This window comes from Pan troglodytes, chromosome X (assembly GCF_028858775.2).
Source record: "Pan troglodytes isolate AG18354 chromosome X, NHGRI_mPanTro3-v2.0_pri, whole genome shotgun sequence".
Taxonomy (NCBI): Eukaryota; Metazoa; Chordata; class Mammalia; order Primates; family Hominidae; genus Pan; species Pan troglodytes.
In genome coordinates this window covers 108,166,770-108,190,000 of record NC_072421.2, presented here as the reverse complement: position 1 = coordinate 108,190,000, position 23,231 = coordinate 108,166,770, and the positions used below count along the sequence as shown (strand labels likewise).

The following is a 23,231-nucleotide window of genomic DNA, read 5'->3' as shown; positions in this document are numbered from 1 at the left end:
CACAGGAAGGGGAATATCATACTCTGGGGACTGTGGTGGGGAGGGGGGAGGGGGGAGGGATAGCATTGGGAGATATACCTAATGCTCCTTAGCTTTTAATTGCTAATTCTGCATTCTCTTTCAGTGTGTGTTTCCAATGGAAAGACCTATTCTCATGGCGAGTCCTGGCACCCAAACCTCCGGGCATTTGGCATTGTAGAGTGTGTGCTATGTACTTGTAATGTCACCAAGCAAGAGTGTAAGAAAATCCACTGCCCCAATCGATACCCCTGCAAGTATCCTCAAAAAATAGACGGAAAGTGCTGCAAGGTGTGTCCAGGTAAAAAAGCAAAAGGTGCGTTGGTTGGAGGCCCTGCCTTTGGTTGACTCAGATTCTCACCTAGTCTTTCTAAACTTTCTTTAGGCATCAGAAACATAACCTTTCATATAATTGTAATGATAATATTTCTAATAATAATGAATTTCATTCTCTCTTCTCTTGAAAGACTGAAAAGGCAGTTGCTTGGAAGAAATTTACTACCCAGAAATATGCTTGTGTCTACCACACCTCTCATGTATCCCTGAGTGTTGAACTTACCTATGCTTTTCTAAATAGTAGAGAATTTAGGCTATCATGATGATAAGGAAGAATAGTAGCAGCTTTCATTTATATCACTATTAAACCCATCAAAGTACAATCACATCCATTGCCCTTTTAAGACAGGACGAGAGGCAGGTGAGTTATAGTGGAAGGAGACCAGGTTCTGATCCAAGCCTAAGATGTTGAGTGATCTTGGAAATGTGCCATATCCATTCTGAGCCTCATCAGCCTTATCTGTACAATTGAAAGTTTAGAAAAATTATCTCTAAGCTCCCTTCTAACACTATAATCCTATAATTATATTATTATTTATTTTTTAAAGATAAGAAAATTGAAGTACAAAAATCAAAGGACTTGCCCAGATTCATTCAACTAATCAATCATAAAACCAAGGCCTATAACCCAAGTCACTTCCAGCCCATCATTTTTTCTATGCCAGTAGAAAATATTGACTGATAAAAAAGACAAGTTAATTATTTAAATGGTAGTTTTTAAAACATGAGCTAAATAAAAATATAGTCCCTAATATTGGGGTTGACAGAATATAGGATGGGTAATCAAGCATTCTATCTCTGTCTTGCCACAGGTTTCCTGTGTGATCTATAACAAGTCACTTCACCCCTCTGAGCTTCAGTTTCCTTCTTTGCAGAATGAGAGGGTTAGAGTAGATTTTTTGGGGGGCCCTTACAGCTCCAACATTCGAAGAGTCGATGATTTAGTCAATCCCAGGCACATGAATTTATCATTTCTTATGCTTCTGCAAAGCATTTTTATAAACACAGATGAAAATTCAAACATTTTAAAAAGTAGGTAGAGAGCTAAATTATATACTTCTTCAACTTAGTTCCTCATGACTAGTAGGCAAACATGCCCTGAATCAATGTATATTGAGCATTTTCCTGCAGGCCAGTGGTACTCAAACTTGTCTGAACATTAGAACCCCTTGGCAAGCTTCTACATATACCTGTGTCCCATCCCCAGAGACTAATTTGAGGTGTGGCCTGGGCTGTGGCATTTTTAAAAGATCCCCAGGTGAACATTGTGTGCAGAAAAGTTTGAGAACTACTGCTGTAGGCCCAGGGTCATTTATGGTCTTGCTACTCAAAGTGTGGTTTATGGACTGGCAACAGCTAGGGGCTGGTTAAAAATGTTGACTCTCAGGCCCCCACTCAAGACCTACTGCATCATAATCTGCATTTTAACAAGAACCTCAGGTGATTCTAATGCACATTACAGCTTGAGAAGCACTGATTTATGACACAAAATCTTCCTCAATGTAACAACCCCCATCTTCCAGAGTACACAGGGGGCAGGGTGTGGACAGGAAGGACAGGAGCTATTTGATAAGGTGTAGAGAACTGGGGCATTGAAATTTATGAGAAAATGTATTTATTACGAATACAGAGAGAACACATTCTTTTTATTTTTTATTTATTTTATTTTTTTTTTTTTTGAGACAGAGTCTAGCTCTGTCGCCCAGGCTGGAGTGCAGTGGCATGATCTCGGCTCACTGCAACCTTGCAACCTCCACCTCCCGGTTCAAGTTATTCTCCCGCCTCAGCCTCCCAAGTAGCTGGGACTATAGGCACGCACCACCACACCCAGCTATTCAAACTCCTGAGCTCAAGTGACCCACTCGCCTCAGCCTCCCAAAGTGCTGGGATTACAAGCGTGAGCCACTGCATCCGGCCAATGGAGAGAGCACATTCTAAGGATGATATGGACATCCGGGCCACCCAGCAACGATGACCTATTATGACTTCCAAGTCTGTGGTCTCACTGGTTCCTCAAACCTTTTAGTATCACATAGTGGTAGTTTCATGAACACAATTTTCTCTTCTGTCATGGGTCTCACACTTAATAGTTTAAAAAGTAATGCAACAAGATAATTTCAGACAAAAACTAATATTTACGCAAATTACCCATGATAACATAAACCCTCTCATTGTATAATATTCCAATTTGAATCTCAGGCCTTCAGACCAAGTCTTATTTCATTGTGTGCTTAAAATTTTATTGATGCAGATGATTCAATTAAAAAATTAAATAAAAAGTTGTGAGAACAAGACAAACAACAGTCATTGCTTTTAAAACAATTGTCCTCTCAGGTTGGTAATGTTTATTAAAACATTTGGTGGCCGGGTGCAGTGACTCACACCTGTAATACCAGCATTTTGGGTGGCCAAGGCAGGAAGATCTCTTCAGCCCAGGAGTTTGAGACCAGCCTGGGCAATGTGGTGAGACCTCCATCTCTACAAAAATAAAAGAAAATTAGCCAGGTATGGTGGCACGTACCTCCTGTAGTCCCAGCTACTTGGGAGGCTGAGGGCTCAAGTGAGAGGATCATTGCCTGGGAGCAATGGCTGCAGCGAGCCACGATCACACCAGTACTTTCCAGCCTGGAACAGAGCGAGACCCTATCTCAAAAAAAAAAAAAAAAAAAATTGGCTAAAAAATTCCACTTCTAGGAATCCTAAGAAAGTAACCACAGACATACACAAAGATAGACAAATAAGAATTTTTGCTGCAATGCTGTTTACAATACTGAAAAATTGGAAATAATCTGAAAGTTCACGAATATGGGAATGATTAAACAAATTATGGTGTATCTGTACTGTGGAATATTAATATAGCCATTAAAACTCATTATAGACCAAGATTGAATGGCAGAGAAAGATGTTTGCAATGTATTTGTTAAGTAAAAATAGCAAGCTAAAGAACAATATGTATATTATGATCCAACTTTTTGTGTTAAAAAAGAAAGCGTTGACCAGGTGCGGTGGCCCATGCTTGTAATCCCAGCACTTTGGGAGTCCGAGGCGGACAGATTGCTTGAGCCCAGGAGTTCAAGACCAGCCTGGACAACATGGCAAAACCATGTCTCTACCAAAAATACAAAAATTAGCCAGGTGTGGTGGCATGTGCCCATAGTCCCAACTACTCCTACTTGGGAGGCTGAGGTGGGAGGATGGGTTGAGCCCGGGAGGTGGAGGTTGCAGTGAGCCAAGATCGCGCCATTGCACTCTGGCCTGGGCAACAGCCAGACCCTGTCTCAAAAAAAGAAAGAAAGAAAGTGTTTATATATGCTAAGACAAAAAAAAGAAACAAAAAGACTGGAGGAGCATACGGCAAAATGTTAACAGTGACCATTTTTTTGTGACTGAATTATGGGTAACTCTTATTTTCTTATTTATTTATTTGTATTTTCCAAATTTTCAATAGTAAATATGTGTTACTTTTGTATTTAGAAAACATAATAAAATTTATCATGTAAAAAACTGCCCTCCAGTATCCCAGTTGGCAGTATATTGAAGTCTGAATGATTAAACCGATTTTTCTGGAAGAGCTGCTTTTCCCACTTTCCCACTCTGCTCAAGTTTGTGGAGATAGACGATTGATTGAGCAACATGGAAGAAGAGAATTTCTGTCTCATTCTGTGTATCTGCCTCTCAGTGAGCCAGACATGGGTGTCTGCATGTTGAATCACTCCTTAGTCACATTGCCTGAGAGTCAATAGCCACATAGCCAAGGGCACCTGCTCCAGGTACTCTGCAACTGCAGAGCATCAGGAGGCATGCACTTGCTCATGCATTCAATCTGGAAATTTGTTTTAAGTACCTACTGTGTGCAAGACACGGTTACATGCACTGAGGACAGAGATGTGAACAAGACAAAGGCTACTTGCCAGCATGCTCTTTACATTCTAGCAGAAAAGAAAGACAGTGAACCCAAATCAATAAGGTAATTTTAGATTGTGATGAGTGCTGTGAAGAAAAACCAAACAGGATCAAGAGAGAGTGAATGGGGCAGGAAGCACTTTTAAAGGAGTAGTCAGGGAAGGCTTCTCTAAAGATATTTGAATAGAGTCCTGAATGACGTGAAGGGGTGAGAAATGGGATGATCATGACATTACTGGCCTCTTAAAAAATGACACATGACACAGAAGAAAAGGAACAAGGCAGTGAGGAGAGAAGTAGATGGAAGGAAGAAAGAATGGTAAATTCAGTTATGTTGAAAAGGGAAAAGAGATAAATAAAATTCACTGATAATCCAGCCAAAAGTTTCATTGTAACAAGTTGATTGCAGCCTCCTACAATAACAAACTAGGACCAATATTAAAGATGTGAGTTTCATCTCTCTCTTCCCTTTGCTCTGGTAGAGGCTGACCTTGCTTTGCATATCAATGGCCACCTACAGGGTTGGGTAAGATGTCCACTTCCTGAAGATTCCCCAACTCACTTCTCACACTGTCGTGCCAAACTCCTATTAACCTCAGTAGGGAAGGCACCAGATTTAAGAGGCCGAAGAAAAGATCCAGAGCCAGCAAACAAGACATGGGGTTTTATTAGGGGCTGACATACAGGGGAGAGAGTCCAGTGGAGGTGGGCTGGACAGGAGAACCACCTTACATATAGAAACAGTCCAGTGGCAGCAGGTTGGGCAGGAAAACTGCAACCACTTGCAAACATCATGCAGTTTATATAGCATTTTCACTGAACACTCTCCCCTTAACGACCTGGCAACCTTCATCTAACCCAAAACTCAAGGCCTCTATCCCCTGTGCAGCCCCAGGGATGAGCCTGGGGTTCAGATGGTCCTCACAGACAAGGAAAGAATCTCCCAGTTGGCCACGCCTGGATTCCCAAGCTCAGAACACACATTCAGATACGTCTGCCATACAGGGTCATCCTAAGGGTACACTTAAGTTATTGCTATCATGAGCATTTACCGTACATACAACCACAATACCATCCCAATACCTCGAATTTCCATAATTACATACTCCTTTTAGGTTATGGCATTAAAAGTCCCTATTAAGACTTAAAAGTTGTCCCAGCTGGAATAATACCTCTCCTTCATTACCACTTCTGCAAGGAATTCTGGAAGGCTCAGGATGGGAACATTCTCTTGGGCTGTGGAAATGGCCAGAAATGACTTCAAGCACATTGTCTTCCCCAAAAGAAAATGAGAGTAGGTGAACTATAGTGATCAGAAAGCACCTTGAAGTGCAGAGTGTGAAAAACGGCGGATGTTGCTAAGTAGGTAGTTCTAAAGACAAACTTTGCTTTTCTTAGCATTTTCAAGTACCAGCCAGAGTTAAGTCAATAATGAGTTTTGTTGTTTGTAGATCCCTTCGGTCAAGTAAATTAAGCTCTTGTAGGGAAGGAGGTAGTGGTGCAAGATGACTCTTCAGGCTACTGGAAGAACTTTTAGCATATTACAGGTACTGCCAGTGCCATCATGGATTTCATGTCAGCTATAGCTGTAGCCAATATTAAGCTGGTGAGCAAAGTTTGAGAAATGAATTTGGCTGTCATTCTAAAGGTGATAATTGAATACACAGAAGTCTCTGTACACTCAGTGACCTCTTCCCTCTCTCCAACCCATTTAAAAAGTGCTAGCACGTGGCCCTTAATTACCTATCACCAAAAAGACTGGCCCACCAAGTAAATAAATAGCTAAAAAGAAGGACAAAAGGAGGAAAACAAAAAGCTTGATTCCACAATAATCCACAAATTGAGTAATCCAATCTGGAATCAAGAGAAGACTATGGTTTTGTCCTTACAATGCCAAATGGTGGTGGGGGTGGGAAAGCTAATCAGGTTACCAAGAGACATACAATAGCAATTTGATTACAACTTCTAGTCCAAATGTGTCTGATTGGCTAACAGTGAGTCTCCCTAATTAGAGTCACAGATCCAAAGCACTCAACACTCAGTGGTTTCATCCTCAACAATTCAGATATTCTTACAGATGGCTTCTGTTGTTCTGATTTGAGTGTATGCTTTAAGTACGCAGCTCAAGAGAGTACTGATTACAAGGCCAGCAAGCAAACTTAACTCACTGATAACCAACAAGAAGAAACTTTTTAAAACAGGGGACTGAGGAAAGAGGAGGGAGGGTGGAGTGAAATGGAGAGTTTGTGCCTTTATGCCTGCGAGCTGAAATTCAACAGTTTAGTTTACACATTAAATGATCCATAGTTGAGGGACTTGACCAATTTTTTGTGTCTCCCAACCATTCATTTGGCATAGCATACATATGGCTAATCTGACATCTAGATTTTGGCACTGGTGCTGATCCGGTATTATTGTTCCCCTTACAAACAAATCAAAGAGCATTCAGAAATGTCAAGCCAATTTGGATAGATCCTTTGGGCAAGTATATGCACATAAATGAGTGTCATGAATGTTTTCTAAGTATACCAAAATGATGTCAGGGATGTTAACCAAGGCCCTTTTTCAGCCCATTCCCTGGGCCTCTCCTGGCAACACTGAGCTGGACAGAGCATGATCCTGACCCTGTATGGAAATTCCTATGTTCCCTTAAGTGCCTAGGAGATTTGTACCTGGCTACATTTTTCCTCATGAAAGTCCACTTCTCAGTGACAGTAGTAGGGGTCCAGTGTTCCGAAGAACTATGGATTCTGTCAACACATGGACTTCAATCAAAGTTACGTGCTCCTTTGTGATTTGTGGCTTAATCTGTGGCTTGTTGCAGTGGCAGCCTAAGCTGGGCTAATGAAGTATGGGTGGAATTTCTGTCTCTCGAAGAATGTTCTTGTTAATTGTCCACTTTTGATAAGTGTGAGATGTTATGAACAATGAGATACATAAATGCAGAAGTTCACTTCTAGCTTTAGAAAACCATGACAAAATTCTACTTGCTTCCTGATTCCAGAAGAACTTCCAGGCCAAAGCTTTGACAATAAAGGCTACTTCTGCGGGGAAGAAACGATGCCTGTGTATGAGTCTGTATTCATGGAGGATGGGGAGACAACCAGAAAAATAGCACTGGAGACTGAGAGACCACCTCAGGTAGAGGTCCACGTTTGGACTATTCGAAAGGGTGAGCAAGACAACATTAATTTCTCATCTTTGTAAGGGGGCACAGAAAAGGATGAGAGGACTCACTTTAATTTTGCTTCAACCTGTTCCCTCATTTGGATTAAAAGTTCTTTTTGATTGCTTAGAAACTGACATATCTAACACTATTGTCATTATGGCCTTTCAAATTTAACGATGGCCTGTGCTAAAGATCAAGTACTGACCCTTGGGTTTCCAAAGCTGCCTATTTCACACCACCAAAAGCTGGAGAAGCGGTTCTCAACCCTGGCTGCCCATCAGAATCATCAGGGAGAGTTTTGGTTTCCTTTAAATACCAAATATCTGGGCCCTACCACCAGAGATTCTGATTAGTTGGTCTGGAGTGGGGCATGGGCATCAGTGTTTGTTCATAATGCTTCTCAGGTGATTGTAATATGTAGCCAGGATTACAAACTGTCAAACTGTAGTCTGTCATTCTTTCCAGAATAAAGCTCAACAACCATGAAAACCCATTCATTCAGGGCAAAGCTAAGTCCCTAATATCACGATGTGTATTCTGGGGTAAAACAAATTTAAAACATCATCCCTGCCCTCAAGAAGGTTATAGTCTTACTGGAGAAACCCCAGTCACAATGTTCAATTCCTTTTCTGATTACTCACAGTGACTACCGCAGCAAGCCACATTCTGTTCATTGTGATCCTACAGCTCTTGTAACTTTTTGTAGGCTCAAGACTAGTGCTGATTTAGTGTGGTCAAGGTTCCTCACAATCCAAGTGGATAAGTGAGATTTCAGCTGGGAAATATACACATCTTTTTGCTACTGGCTCTCACATAAGGCTCAAGAGTACTCGAACTTCTGTATGCATCACCATTACACAGGGAGCTGGTTTTAAATGCAGATACCTGGCCCCATCCCAGAGATAGGAATTCAGTAGACCTTGGGTAGAGTCCAAACATTTGAGTGTTTAACAAATAGCCAGATGATTCTAATGCAGGTGGCACTTGGACCATGCTTTGAAAAAGACTGCTCAGTATTTATGAGGCTTTTTTTCTCTCCCTTTAGACAACAGCCTTTATCTAAAGAATGCATTTCTCCCTAAAAAAAAAGATGCTTGAACATGTATATATTCACTCATGCTTATTTTTGGTCTATGCCTTGGAGTGTTCATTTGCCATCTTTAACTCCCTAGCTCATCCATAACAGGACACCTAGGACTAGGCACTGGTTTGTTGCGTTTCCCCAGCAGTGGGCCCACTATTTGTCATCCCACATCTTTCGCCTCTCAGAGATGTGCAGATGAATTTCAACTTGCTAATGTAGCGTCTAAATATCCTCTTGTTCACAGTGCTGGGTTATCAAGGTCTATGCTTGGTGGACACAGAAAAAGAGGCTTAATCTACTTCGCCCATTTAAGTGGGCTGGTAATATGTTGCTCCTTCAGTATAAGGCAGTTGTCAGTTGTCTACCTGTTATTGTGATAAAAGCTATTCAGGCAAGGTTGAGACTGTGGAGAGCACTCTATTTTAACTCTCCCCATTTATGAATAAGGAAGGCTAAAGGATCTGTGAATATTTCCCAAAGGAAAATATGCTTTTCAGTGAGTTCAAGAACAAGGGTGGCTTCTCCATTTACAAAACCAACCTGCCTGCAATCCCACTGCAGGCTCTCAGTGCTTAGCCAGGAGGGCAGCCCAGCGGTTTGGCGTGGACACAGTCTATCCAGGTTGGGGGCAAGTGCAGAATTTCTAATACTGCTTTTGGCTGCAGAAGCTCCAGTAAGCACTTATGCTAGATTCCATGTGGCTTTCCCTAGGAGAGAGTCCCATGGTCAGCACTATCTCCCTTATCTCCATCCACTGGAGAAGCCGAGGGGAAGCCAGTAAGCCAAGGAAACAAATGGAGTCAATTATAACCCTTGAGCCATCCAAGTTCCTGGTTAAGCACATTACACAGCCCAACTCGATACTCTTAAGCCCTAGTAATGAAATGATACGCTGAGCCTGAGCAGAAAAAAAGGAGTTGATGGTTCCAGATTGAGTGCCTGACCATTTGCTCCACTTTTTGCTTGGCCCTAGGCATTCTCCAGCACTTCCATATTGAGAAGATCTCCAAGAGGATGTTTGAGGAGCTTCCTCACTTCAAGCTGGTGACCAGAACAACCCTGAGTAAGTAGTACTTCTCTTGACTGCTCCCTGAAAAACACATTCAGTTTTCAATTTAGCATAGCCACAGCTAAAGTCCCTCCGCAATCTCAGTGAACATTAGCACTGCTCAGTATCAACACTAAAGGATGTTCCATCTCTCTTCTGGGTGACTTAGCAGTGAATGGGGTGTCTGAATGTAATCTGAAGAGCTTGGACATGGTGAATACAAACCCAGATGTAGTCTGAGCATAGGATACCTCAGGTCAAGGCTTCCTGAATGTCTTTAATGAAACTGCTAAGCACAGAGTCTCAAGAGGGTTGGAGAAAGCTCATAAGATTCCAGGTCTGGTATATTTATGGAGACTTCACATCTGGAAGGGTGTATCCTCTGGTGGTGGGTATGAGAGGCAAAGAGAAATTAAAGGCATATCAATTCCTGTGTTGTATGAAAGCACTTTTACTCCTGGGGAACTGCCCCTGGGTGGTCATGTTTCCTTAAAAGCATTCAGGCACTCAAAAACACTTGCAGCTCTCCCACTTTCCACACTAGATGGAGCCTAGGGACTAAGATACTTCTAGGCATTGGGGCGGGTGTTGAGCACTTCTAATGGGATAAAAGGCACACAGTTTCTATCCACAGGGAATTATAATGGATGAGACAGAACATGAAAATGCCTTCAGTATGAATTAGTATAGTTCTGAGGAGTTAAATATCAAAGTGCTCAGGGGAATCTGCAAAGAACAATGAGATGAGAGCCAGGTGGGCTTGGTCGGGGAAGGCTTCGGGGAGGAGGTGTGTTTTGAAAGAGAAGGGTATGACTGGGCAATGGGTCAGGAAATCAGTCCAGGAAAAGAGTGCAGCCTAAGAGAAGACTCAGACAGGAGCAAACAGGAAATGTGGGTAGGGGAGAGGAATGATCACAAAGGCCACAGAAGGTGCACTAAAAGATTAGAAGATTTGGAGGTAGAAAGTAGTCATAGGGCCTGAAAAAAAGCCAGTAAAATGTTCAAATGTAAGGCAAGTAGCATCTGTAGTTGCTGCAAATAGCATAGAGATATCAACATGGTGCTTTGGAAAGATGTCTTTCGGCTATCAGATGCATCTATTACATTAAGCACACACTTTGACGAAGCCAGATTATGAAGTGCCCAATTTATCATGCTAGGACATTGGACTTGATCTCCAGGCCAGAGAATGCCAGTGGAGGTTTTTAAGCAAGTGAATGGTGCATTCAGATCTGCTTTATTTATTTATTTATTTATTTTTTTAGAAAGAGGTCCTCGCTGTGTGGAGTGAAAGGTGGACCCTTATTAAGAGAAGTGGGATAGTCTGAATTAGGAACTAATTATACTGTATTAAATCAATGAGATGGGAGGAGAGGTCACTGTGAGAAACATTTCTGAGGTTAAATCAACAAGATCAGCATCAAAGAGAGAAACGAGTTTGGAATGGGTCCGATATTAATAACTCGACTGGGTGAATAGTAATACCATTCACCAACAGGGAAACTGTGAAGAATAAGCAGGTATTGGTGAAAAAGAGTTTCACTTGGAACATGTTTAAATTAATATGCTTAAGAGCCATCTGAGCAGAGTTATCCAATAGGCAGCTAGAAAAAGAGCCAAGGCAGTCAGTTGCTTGTCTTTGGCAGGACTCATAGAAAATAACAGGACAGTATGAGAATTCAAATGGAAAAGTTGGGAGTCCTTACATGTGAGTAAGAAAGGAGGCAGAGTGTAAGATCCTAGGATCAATGATGGGACTTCTGAAGTTACATGTTTTAGTTCATACTGTGAACAAGGCTTTGTTCTAGGTTCCAGGGGACTTAAAAGATGATTTAGATATACTCTGTGCCCATGGCAGGATTTGGGGTATATAATGGAGTAGAAGGTATGTGCCTCAAACTGTGTGTAGCTGAAAGAAGTTGGTATGATCCTACAGGGTCACCTAGGAGCAAAGAAGAACAAACCCAACTCTTTTATATAATGTGCCTAGCAGAGCCCAGCACATTATAGGGCTTCAGTAATAGCTGGTTCCTTGCCCAAATCCTCTTCTTGTTTTTTTGTTTTTCCTTCTATCTTCCCATTGAGTCATAGAGAATGGGGAAAAGGGAGAAATCCAAGGGAGAAAGGAGCAGAGAAATCAGGCCCATAGGGAAGGTGGGTCATTATTCTCTTGTGGCTAAGGAAAAGAAAAAGAGGTTCAAGACAGGTTTGGGCTTAAGAGGAGTTGGCTTAACTTGGACTAGGAGTTCTCCAGGTTGCAGTACCATGAGCACAGGAATAAAAACAAGACAAAACACAGTATCCAGGGTGGGCAGAGACAACAAGGGATGGAAGGGCTACAGCCAAGTTTACTCTGCGTGGAAAGGGATTCCATGGGGTATATGAGAATGGATGAGGAACCATGGGAAGGGATTTAGGGTGCTAAGGGGGTATAAGGACAGCATGTGGACGTAGGAGAAAGCAACGTCGAGAAGTTTTTAACAAAAGATAGCAGGAATAGAGGAAAGAGTGATACATAATCAAATAGTAATCAAGTAACCCAAACCAATATTTGGGGACCCTAAGGGTAAGCAAAGCCCCAGTAATACAGTAGGTGCCGTTTTCCAAAGTGCCTTTTTGACCTGGTGCCAAGTAAGCTGCCTAAATAGCTAACAAGCAGATATTGAAGCATTTTGTAAATGCTAAATATACTGTAAAAATTCCAAGAATAACACTTAGGTTTTGCTCTTGAGGAGGGGCAGTTCTATATTATTCTTGGGATTCTTACAAATGCTATGTGTTGAAATGAAAACTTCATTTCCCATTTTCCATATCTGCTACTAGAAAAGTGTTTTGGGGCCATTTTTTGAAACCAAGTGATATTTGTATTCCAAATTCCCTGGTAGGTCCATGAGTAAGCGGGTAAGCATGGGGTATATTGGTTCTATTCCTAATTTGCTCTGCTTTCCTCTTACACACTCCCGGCCACTTTGCGTTTGTTTGCCTTTTAGGCCAGTGGAAGATCTTCACCGAAGGAGAAGCTCAGATCAGCCAGATGTGTTCAAGTCGTGTATGCAGAACAGAGCTTGAAGATTTAGTCAAGGTTTTGTACCTGGAGAGATCTGAAAAGGGCCACTGTTAGGCAAGACAGACAGTATTGGATAGGGTAAAGCAAGAAAACTCAAGCTGCAGCTGGACTGCAGGCTTATTTTGCTTAAGTCAACAGTGCCCTAAAACTCCAAACTCAAATGCAGTCAATTATTCACGCCATGCACAGCATAATTTGCTCCTTTGTGTGGAGTGGTGTGTCAGCCCTTGAACATCTCCTCCAAAGAGACTAGAAGAGTCTTAAATTATATGTGGGAGGAGGAGGGATAGAACATCACAACACTGCTCTAGTTTCTTGGAGAATCACATTTCTTTACAGGTTAAAGACAAACAAGATCCCAGGGTTTTTATCTAGAAAGTTATTCAAGTGAAAGAAAGAGAAGGGAATTGCTTAGTAGGAGTTCTGCAGTATAGAACAATTATTTGTATGAAATTATACCTTTGAATTTTAGAATGTCATGTGTTCTTTTAAAAAAATTAGCTCCCCATCCTCCCTCCTCACTCCCTCCCTCCCTCCTTCTCTCTCTCTCTCTCTCCCTCTCTCACAGACACACACACACACACACACGCACGTCCACACTCACATTAAACTAAAGCTTTATTTGAAGCAAAGCTAGCCAAGACTCTACGTTACTTTTCCCTTGACTGGATCCCAAGTAGCTTGGAAGTTTTTGTGCCCAGGAGAGTAAATAACTGTGAACAAGAGGCTCTGCCCTTAGGTCTTTGTGGCTGTTTAAGTCACCAACAATAGAGGCAGGGTAAAGAATAAAAACACTTTCATAGCCTCATTCATTCACTTAGAAGTGGTAATAATTTTTCCCTAATGATACCACTTTTCTTTTCCCCCTGTACCTATGGGACTTCCAGAAAGAAGTTAAATTGAGTAAAATCATCAGAAACTGAATCCATGTAAGAAAAAATAATTGTTGAAGAAAGAAGTTGATAGAATTCAAAAAGGCCATCTTTTTGCTTTCACATCAATAAAATTTACCAAGTAATAGATCAGTACTCACTAATATTTTTGAGACCATAGTTGTCTGGTCAGAAAAATTATATTAAATTAGTAAATTCTAGAAGCTCTTTAAAAGGGAAGTTTTCCTTCTTCTCCAATTATAGGAGTTGATTTTTACTTTGCAAAGTGGCTCGGTCCTCATGAGCATCTGCATGTTGACTCTTCAGTTAAGAAAATTGTTGTTCATTTAGGGAGCTGGATATTCTGATAAAGATCTTTATCCTAAACCTTCCTACTATCCTTGTCTTATTCATCAAGCAGATATTTTAGTCAAGAATTCCAGAGAAGGCTGCTCCTAAAATGTCTACTTGCAGCCCAATACCAGAGCATAAACTATCCATTCTGGGGTCTGGCTTTAGAAATCATCTTTGTGGGAAGACCTAATTCTTCATAGCAAGGATCTCAGGCATGCCTTCTAGATTTGTTCCCTCTGAGGGGCAGGAATGAACTGTAGAAATGTTTTAAGGACCCAGAAACCCCATATGTCTCATTCCATGACTATAGGTGAGAGAATTCTTTCCTAAGAGGGTTTGATACCAATAGGGGAAAATGTAAAATGTTCAGTCTTTATGACAACCTGGCATAAAGGAGTCAATTCTTATAAAAGAGACACAAGGGCCTTATGGCCAGGGCTTCTTGGGACAAGACTCTCACCAGCTCATCACACACGTTCTCCTTGGAAGAGAGAAGCAGTACATCCCGGTTGAAAGGTCACAAAGCATTAGTTTGTGTGTGTGTGTGTGTGTGTGTGTGTGTGTGTGTGTGTGTGTGTATGTGGTAAAGGGGGGAAGGTGTTATGCGGCTGCTCCCTCCGTCCCAGAGGTGGCAGTGATTCCATAATGTGGAGACTAGTAACTAGATCCTGAGGCAAAGAGGTGTTTCTCCTTCTGGATGATTCATCCCAAAGCCTTCCCACCCAGGTGTTCTCTGAAAGCTTAGCCTTAAGAGAACACGCAGAGAGTTTCCCTAGATATACTCCTGCCTCCAGGTGCTGGGACACACCTTTGCAAAATGCTGTGGGAAGCAGGAGCTGGGGAGCTGTGTTAAGTCAAAGTAGAAACCCTCCAGTGTTTGGTGTTGTGTAGAGAATAGGACATAGGGTAAAGAGGCCAAGCTGCCTGTAGTTAGTGGAGAAGAATGGATGTGGTTCTTCTTGTGTATTTATTTGTATCATAAACACTTGGAACAACAAAGACCATAAGCATCATTTAGCAGTTGTAGCCATTTTCTAGTTAACTCATGTAAACAAGTAAGAGTAACATAACAGTATTACCCTTTCACTGTTCTCACAGGACATGTACCTAATTATGGTACTTATTTATGTAGTCACTGTATTTCTGGATTTTTAAATTAATAAAAAAGTTAATTTTGAAAAATCATCTGTAGTCTTGTTGCATAAGTAATTGACTCTCTGGTCAATGCTGACCTTGGACAGGGTAACAAGTCATGGATGGGTGCGGTGGTTTCACAATAACCTTGACATTCTTATACTATAGCATGGCGGTTAAGAGTGTGAACTTTGCAGTCAGACTATTTAGATTTTTAAGCCCAGCTCTGTACTTACCAGCTGTATTTGTCAGTCTTTCCAACTATAAAATGGAATAATAGTGATATTATTTCCCTTTGCCTGCAATCTTGCAGTGAGTTTTAATTTAGTCATTGCATATAAAGTGATTAGAATAGTGTCTGGCACATAGTAAGTATTCATTTATGACCATGGACATTCATGGATGTCGTGGCACTGAAAATGGCTATTGATTTCTGACCTCCCTTTAGGTCAAGATACTTAAGAGATTGGGTACAGAAGGCCATTGGGTACAGAAGGTTTCAATGTGGCCTCAATTTTGGTCTGCTGCTCACATTATTTTTTTACAGGCATTTGTATAGGGATCAGAGTAAGAGTTTTGTCACATATGCTGATCCAAACCAAATTCCCTCAAGTGCCCAATACTAGCTAAATTTGTGCTATCACAGAAGCCAAAATATGAGAGTGCTTCAAGAGAGTAGTCAAACGTGTCATGTCCTGCTGAGATGTCAAATAATATAGAGACAGAAAAGTATACATTGGTGTTAGCAACACAGAAGAAAAGTGTTGGTGTAGTGATTGGAACAGAAACCACATGGGAGTGGACTGTAAGAAGTGTGTGGGGAGATGAGGAATTGGAGACAGCAGCTAAAGACAACTGTTTAGAAAAGTTCTACTGCAGAGTCTGGAGAGATATGGTGAAGGAAGGAGCTGGAGAAGGATATGAGGTCAAAGGAAAGCCATTTTGTCTTAAAGGTGGGAGCTCTTTGGCCATATCTGAATATTGGGTGGGGGGCAGGGTCCTATAGAAAGGATTGAAAATATTGAGGAAAAAGAGATTATCCTGTCATGTGAGATGCATAAGAAGCCATGCCTCCATGCTGCACCCCTGGAACTCACAACAATTCTTGACCCACACCCTGGATGGAATTTTGGCCTCTGGTTGCCAACACTCATGCTGAGCTACGCATAGTCCCTCTTTACACCCAGCACACTTTCTTCTGGAACTTTGGGCTATAGATCCCAGTATTGCTCCACCTCCATTGAGGAAACTGCAAATAACTCAAACCAGAGAGCTTGGCCCTCTTTCTCTGCTTAGCCACATCAGAATTTCACCCAGTCCTGTCAATTTGGTCTCCTAGATGTAGAAAATGTTTACAGGTTTTTCTTCCCTATAGTCTCCACTTATCTGCCCCCACTGTGATTCCCAGGAAGCACTGAGAAGTCCTGTCTGTTACCACATGTTACCACCCTTTCATTCCTTTCTTGCTTTGACCCTTGAAGAAGATCAGAATATGACACCCCAAAATGTGACACTTTGGCAGAAGGATTATTTTGACCTGCAGGAAATTGAGAACCAACAGATGTAGAAACAGTTCTCTGCCTTCCCCTTATCTGCCTAAAAGCAGGGGGATGAATTTCCCTTTGAGAAAGGTGCTCCCCTAATATGGTTTGGGTTTGTGTCCCCACCCAAATCTCATGTCGAATTGTAATTCCCAATGTTGGAGGAGGGGCCTGGTGGGAAATGATTGGATCTTGGGGACAGATTTCCTCCTTGCTGTTCTTGTGATAGTGAATGACTTCTCATGATATCTGGTTGTTTAAAAGTGTGTAGCCCCTCCCCCTCCTCTGTCTGTTCCTCCTGCTGTGGTCATGGAAGAGATGCCTGCTTCTCTTTTGCCTTCTACCATGATTGTAAGTTTCCTGAGACCTCCCCAGAAGCCATCATGCTTTCTGTACAGCCTGTGGAACCATACGCCAATTAAACCTCTTTTTTTTAATATAAATTACCTAGTTTCATGTATATCTTTATGGCAGTGCAAGAATGGACTAATACACCCCCATTCATACCAGGGAGAGAAGAGTGACTCTAATCATTGAAGATTGGAAGTCAACAACAAGAAGAGTTTGCAGAAACAGACTGCTATGGTTTGGATATGGTTTGGCCTCACCAAGTCTCATGTTGAAATTTGATCCCCAGTGTTGGAAGTGGGACCTAATGGGAGGTGTTTGGGTGATGGAACAGATGACTCATAAATGGCTTGGTGCTGTCCTTGTGGTAATGAGTGAGTTCTCACTCTTGGTTCCTTCGAGAACTGGTAGTTAAAAAGCCTGGCCTCTCCTCCTCTGTCTCTTGCTTCCTGTTTCACCATGTAATCTGCACACGCCAGCTTCCCTTCTTCCACCATGAGTGGAAGCTACTGGAAGCCCTCACCAGAAACGGTTGCTGATGCCATGTTTTTTGTACAGCCTGCATAACCATGAACCAAATCAACCTCTTTTCTTTATAAATTACCCAACCTTAGGTATTCCTTTATAGCAACACAGACTAAGACACCAACCTTACCAAACTAGCCCTTACCCTCCATTAGTTCCCCCGTATATTTTCTAGTCACTTTCCCACATTTTGTCCTCCCTTGAATCCCAAACCTTTCCTTTGTTAAAAGGATGTAAAGGCCCCAAGTGTAACCACTTGAGTTTCACTTCCTTTTTATGAGTTTCTGTACATGTAAATATTAACAAAAATTGTGTGCCTTCCCTTCTATTAATCTGTGTTTTGTTAGTTTAATCCACAGGCTCCTAGTTACTGAACCTAAGAGAGTAGAGGAAAAGTTTTTCCTCCCCAACACCTACTTCCATGATGGGCTCTGCTAGAAAAAAAAAAAAAAAAAAAGTCCATTGACTGCCTGTACGGCCACACATATCACCACTGCTGCCAACTGTGCTATTCCTGGTAGGGGCTCTTTCTGCTGGTCTAGAGATGCCACCACAGTGGTGATGCTCTGGAATCCTCAGCGTTCCCAAATGGCACCAGATCCTGTGCACAAGTAGAGAGAGTACCCTCTTTCCTCCCAACCTGTGATGTTACACTTTATCACCTTACATGAAACCAGTTAACAAATAGTTCTTGAGTGTGTATTGTGTGCACCAAAGCAGGGTCTTCATGTGTCCCAGAGTCTCACAGTTTTTTGTGCAAACAAGTCATTCAGATTCTACTTTTATCCCTTTTATCAGGGCTCGCTTGCCAGTATGCAGAGTCTGTGCTGAGTACAAGCTTCCAAGACAGACATATTACTGTTTTCCAAATTCCTCTCCTTTTGCGGGTACATGTACTGCTTCCATTCCCCTCTGAAATCCTCACATAATTTGACATCAAGGGGCCCACCCCACCAGCCTAGCAAACATGCCCAGACACCTTTGAAAGCTCCACATGGGAGAGGTAGCTTCTTGAATGCAGAGCTCCACCTACAGAACACTGTCCCCCAAATATTTCATATGCGTGTACAACTTTGTGCCTTTGTATATGCTCTTTCCACCACTACAGTGTTCTTTCTTCTTCTGTGACTGGCAAACTTCTACTCATCCTTCAAACATCGCTGCCCCTGTGGAACCTTGCCTGCTCACCTCCTGGTTTGCCACCATGTTCCCTTTCTCCTTATATACTGTATCTTCCAACCATGGCAGGCAACTCCAGGATCCTGGAACTTACCACATTCTCAGGAATTCTGAGCCTTCATATACAGCTCCCTTTGCCTGGAATGTTTATTCCCTGATGTCTCTACTTAACAAACACCTACTAATTGTTAAAAGCTCATATTGCTCAGCTCTGAAAACTTGTCCACCTCCTTCAGGCAGGTTAGTTAGTTCTTCCCTACCCCATGCTTCCAGGAAATAATCACCAAAGTATTTTTCCTGTGCCAACCACTATAGTAATCAATTGACATTCATGTTTTTTCATTTAATCCTCACCATAGCCCTGTGTGGGAAGTATCATTATTGACCCTATTTTAGACTTGAGAACATTGAAGGCATTCACCTTTTACATGCCATTATATGTAAAAACATGAAATGTTTGCTCAGTCATGGTCTCCATGATTAGATTGGAAGGCTCTGAGAAGTTAGGGACCCAATGTCCAGCACGTCCAGACATTCAGTAAATATTTGCCAAGTGAAGAGTCCATCTGGTGAGATTCTTTCTCCATTTGGGAGAGCAAGCAGTTCAGGGAATACATAAATATGCAGAGGCTAGGCAGATTTTCAGGACATTTTCTCTGTACCCTACTCTAAAGAAAACTAATAAAACCTGCGTTAATAAGTACAAATGAAAAAAAGGTCTTATTTGCTTTGTAAACTGATTTGCCATAAGATGTCTTTCAAAATAAATGATAAATATTAGATTTACACATCGATTTTTCTAAATGCTTAAAGCAAAATGTCCTTGCATGTGTGGCATAGGCTTCACAGTAATACTAAGCTGTGAAGGATTTTTGCTAAGACTTCAATATTGTGGATAAGAAATATCTATATTTCTACATATGCTATCTATAATATATAATATTTATAATAGCTATAATATATATTACAGGCCGGACATGGTAGCTTATGCCTGTAAGGGAAACATAGTGGGACACCCATCTCTACCAAAAATTTAAAAAATAGCTGAGCATGGTGCACATGCCTATAGTCCCAGCTACTCAGAAGACTGAAGCAGAAGGATCACTTGAACCCAGGAGTTCAAGGCTGCAGTTCTCTATGATCATGCCGATCATGCCACTGCACTCCAACCTGGGTGACAGAGCAAGATCCTGTTTCATATATATATATATATATATAACAATACTTATATATCTTTATATCTTTCTCTCTGTGTGTATGAATACTTACGCTCCAACATGGTGTGTATGGAGCCTTCACAAAATGGCCCACACAAGAGACCCAATGCCTGACTTCAAGTTAATGTAGACAGAAGGAATTCTAAATTGCCTCCCAGTATAAGCAGTCCCCAATGTAAGAATAACATATTGGCCAAAAGTTTAGAATTCAGCATGCATTTTCTTATTGAAATATCATTCTATTTGATCCTCAGATTCCCAGGCCAGTCCACACAAGTCTCTTGAACCCTGAATGTAGCCAAGTTATATATAGTACTAATTAGTACCCGCTTAAGCTCCATCCTGGGGGCAGGGGCAGGTGGTGAGGAGAGGAGTGAGCAGGGAGTTTCCTCTCACTTTTCTGGATGGGATGGATGGGAGGGAGGCAAGGCACAGGTCCTAGGCAAAACCTCAAAGAAGACAAAGTTTGTACTTGACAGCTTCCTCTCTCCATGTCATCATGCACTCTCTGGATTCTCAGTGCCCTCATTCCTCCCTTCAGATCCAGCTATCCCACCTGCCTTGTTCCACAAAGAACCTCAGGCTCCGCCATTAACCACCTCACACAACAATCAAAACCTAAATCCCTCCAGGGCAGCTGTCTGGCATTAGGAAGGAAGCAACTTAAGTGAAATAAATGATAATTGCTTAACCCTCAGATACCTTTTCACTTTTAAATACTTTATTATTCTTTATTACCCTCAAAATGCATTCCCCAATTACAAAAATAAAGGCAGAGGGGTAAAGTGAGTGAAAACCTTCTGGCAGTGGAAGCAATAGAAGGGAGTTTTGGGAATGAGAGGGATGAGATTTTGGGTGATGATAGAAGTAGGCAGCACCAACTAAATAGGCCATACCTGTCCTTCCTAAGCATCCGTAATGTAATCCAGGCCTTCTCCCCTTACAAAGAGTGCTAATGTTATTCCTGCTCTTCCGACTTTCTCTTTCTTTCACTTCTGAACCTGCTACTTCTCTAAAATGCCAGGGGTTTGGGTTTATTGTGAGATGTAGCAGCTTGCAGGGCAGCCAGAGGCCCTGGTGAGGAGGAAGGGGCTGATGGTCTACACGTGTTCCTGAAAACTGCCTGTGCCATTGTCCTCTGGCATTCACGTGGGCGTTGCCATAGGAGGGAGCAGCTCAGAGAGGAATTCTGAAGCTCTGGAATGTATCCGCATAGGGAGCCCTCTTCATCAAGAGGTAAGTGAGGGAGGGGAAGGAAACGCTGCAGAAGGGCATTGGCCCTTTTCAGTCCTTCAATAAACCTGTTTACCTCTGTTCAACTTATCACCAAAATTAATAACAAAATAACTTTGGGGTCAAAACTATTGAGAGGTTCACTCCAATCAGGGAATCAGGAGAAGACAGAGTTAATACACGCAAACAATTCGTATTTCTTGTTTCCTACATCTCTTAATCTTCGTTCCCTCATCTGTAAAATAAGGATAAGAATAATCTCTATGCCATAGGGTTCTTGTCAGGCTTAAATGAGTTAATAAGGTGTTCATGAGAGTGACTGACGTATAAATGCACAGTAAATGCCTTTTAAAAAATTAGACCAGGTGTGATAGCTTATGCTTGTAATCCCAGCAATTTGGGAGGCCAAGGCAGGAAGATCACTTAGAGACCAGCCTGGGCAACATAGCAAAACCCCATCTCTAAAAAAGTTAAAAATAAATTAGCTGTGTATGGTGGCACATGCCTGTAGTCCCAGCTACTTGGAGGCTGAGGCAGGAGGATCACTTGAGCCCAGAAGTTCAAGGCTGCAGTGATCATGCCCACTGCACTCCAGCCTGAAGGACGGAACAAGACGCTGTCTCTGAAAAAATAATAATAAATAAAAATAAATTTAAAAAACTAGGTGAACACTTTGTTCATGATCTCTAGTAGTTAAAAGAAAAAGGAAAGCAGTCTCAGGCTGGGTTAACTTCAATCAGACAGTGGAACTTAAGCACGTCTTTGAAGGAAGTGCCAACCTGAGATGGCCAACTAGGAGAAGCCTTTTGGGGGGTCCTGGTATAAAACAGAAGAGGAGACTGTCCCTGCAGAGCTTCAGCCAAAACTTAGTAAGAAGAAGAACCTGACTTTAGTGCCAAAGAGAGGAGGAAAAATCTACACACTAGAAATTGGGAGTTGTGGCTGTTGCATTTAGTTTTACTCACATGACTACAAGGTGGGAAAACTGGTTAACCACACTTTTTTTCCAAAAAAAAAAAAATGATCTTGGGGTTGTTTTTGACCATAATTTCAATAAAAACCCACAATATAACATGTGACATGGTTATTTCCAATGTTCTTTTACTCATAGGCTATAATAACAGAAGGGCTTTCATTCATTCATCAGCTATTTACGGACCACATACAGTGGGCCAAGCACAACACTTGCTTCTGGGGTTCCAGTGGTGAACAAGATAGATGCAGTATCTGCCCACATGGAGGTTACAGTCTACTAAGGAATACAGACACTAGACAAGTTATAACACGTGTGATGGGTAGTATGAAAGGGCGAGTCCAAGGTGCTGTGACTAAGTCATGGGGACTTGTCCTCATCATGGAGAGGCAAGGAAGACCTTCCAGAGGAAATGACACTGAAGGTGAGACTTAAAGAAGAGTTAGGAGATGGGGTTCCATACCATATTTTGTTTGAAAACAGTGTTTCACTGCCTTAAAAGAGTTAGAACACCATTGGACTAAAGCGTTGATTCTTCAGGTAACTTCTGTTATAACATAGGTGCCCCTGGTAGAGACAGCTGGTAACCCCTATAAATATTTCCCTATAAATAAATTCCACCAAGGAAAATAAAAAGCACAGCCTTAGGGGGTTAGAGCACAAGACAGGAGCATTTTGATAGAGGGAAGGGATATAATCTGAAGTATTACCTGAAAAGTCAGGCTTAAATATGGCTCTCCAAGGGGAGATGAGGGAATCACTTAGGTGCTGGGGTGGGGGCAGTGGTATACCAAAGTGAGAAGTATTTTATCAATGACTGTTTAGAATTGCCAGCATGTGGTTATAATAAAAGTCTGACCAACTTTAGTCAGTTTTAATATTGTTTTTAAATTATTCATAAACAATGCACCTGCTTATTGACTGAACCCTGTTGGAGCACTCTCCACCACCCCCCACCACCACCCTGCATGCCACTAGATGGCAGTCACACAGAAGTTGGAGAAAGGCAAACACTAGTAGTATTCAGCCCAGTTTTCAGGAGCCCTTTGCTCTGCAATTCTAAGAAAATCAGCTCTCTGGAGTACCTCTTGGGATATGGCCTCTTCTCAAACAGCTGAAGTCATTATTGTACACTTGCCGTGTTTGTGCAGGGGAAAGTAGCCACTTATGGCCCTGAACTCATGTCAGGCAGAGAGGAGAATTTAGGCAACTATCTGGTTGTCAAGCAAC

The 23,231-nt window shown here is 41.8% G+C and overlaps 1 protein-coding gene across 6 annotated transcripts in view; it reads left to right on the top strand.

Annotated features, from left to right (window-relative positions):
- Positions 1 to 15,036, top strand: part of CHRDL1 (chordin like 1) — a 125,684-nt gene extending 110,648 nt beyond the window's left edge. For 3 of the 6 annotated variants that reach the window (XM_016943924.3, XM_016943925.3, XM_016943926.3), the window contains exons 9-12: positions 125 to 334; positions 7,262 to 7,429; positions 9,484 to 9,573; positions 12,549 to 15,036. In XM_016943924.3, the coding sequence (XP_016799413.1) occupies positions 125 to 334; positions 7,262 to 7,429; positions 9,484 to 9,573; positions 12,549 to 12,679 (599 nt within the window). In that variant the 3' untranslated portion in view covers positions 12,680 to 15,036. The remainder of the gene's footprint in view (positions 1 to 124; positions 335 to 7,261; positions 7,430 to 9,483; positions 9,574 to 12,548) is intronic. The other 3 variants (XM_016943928.3, XM_054677122.2, XM_054677121.2) reach the window with 1 other exon arrangement.
- Positions 15,037 to 23,231: the final 8,195 nt, after the last annotated feature.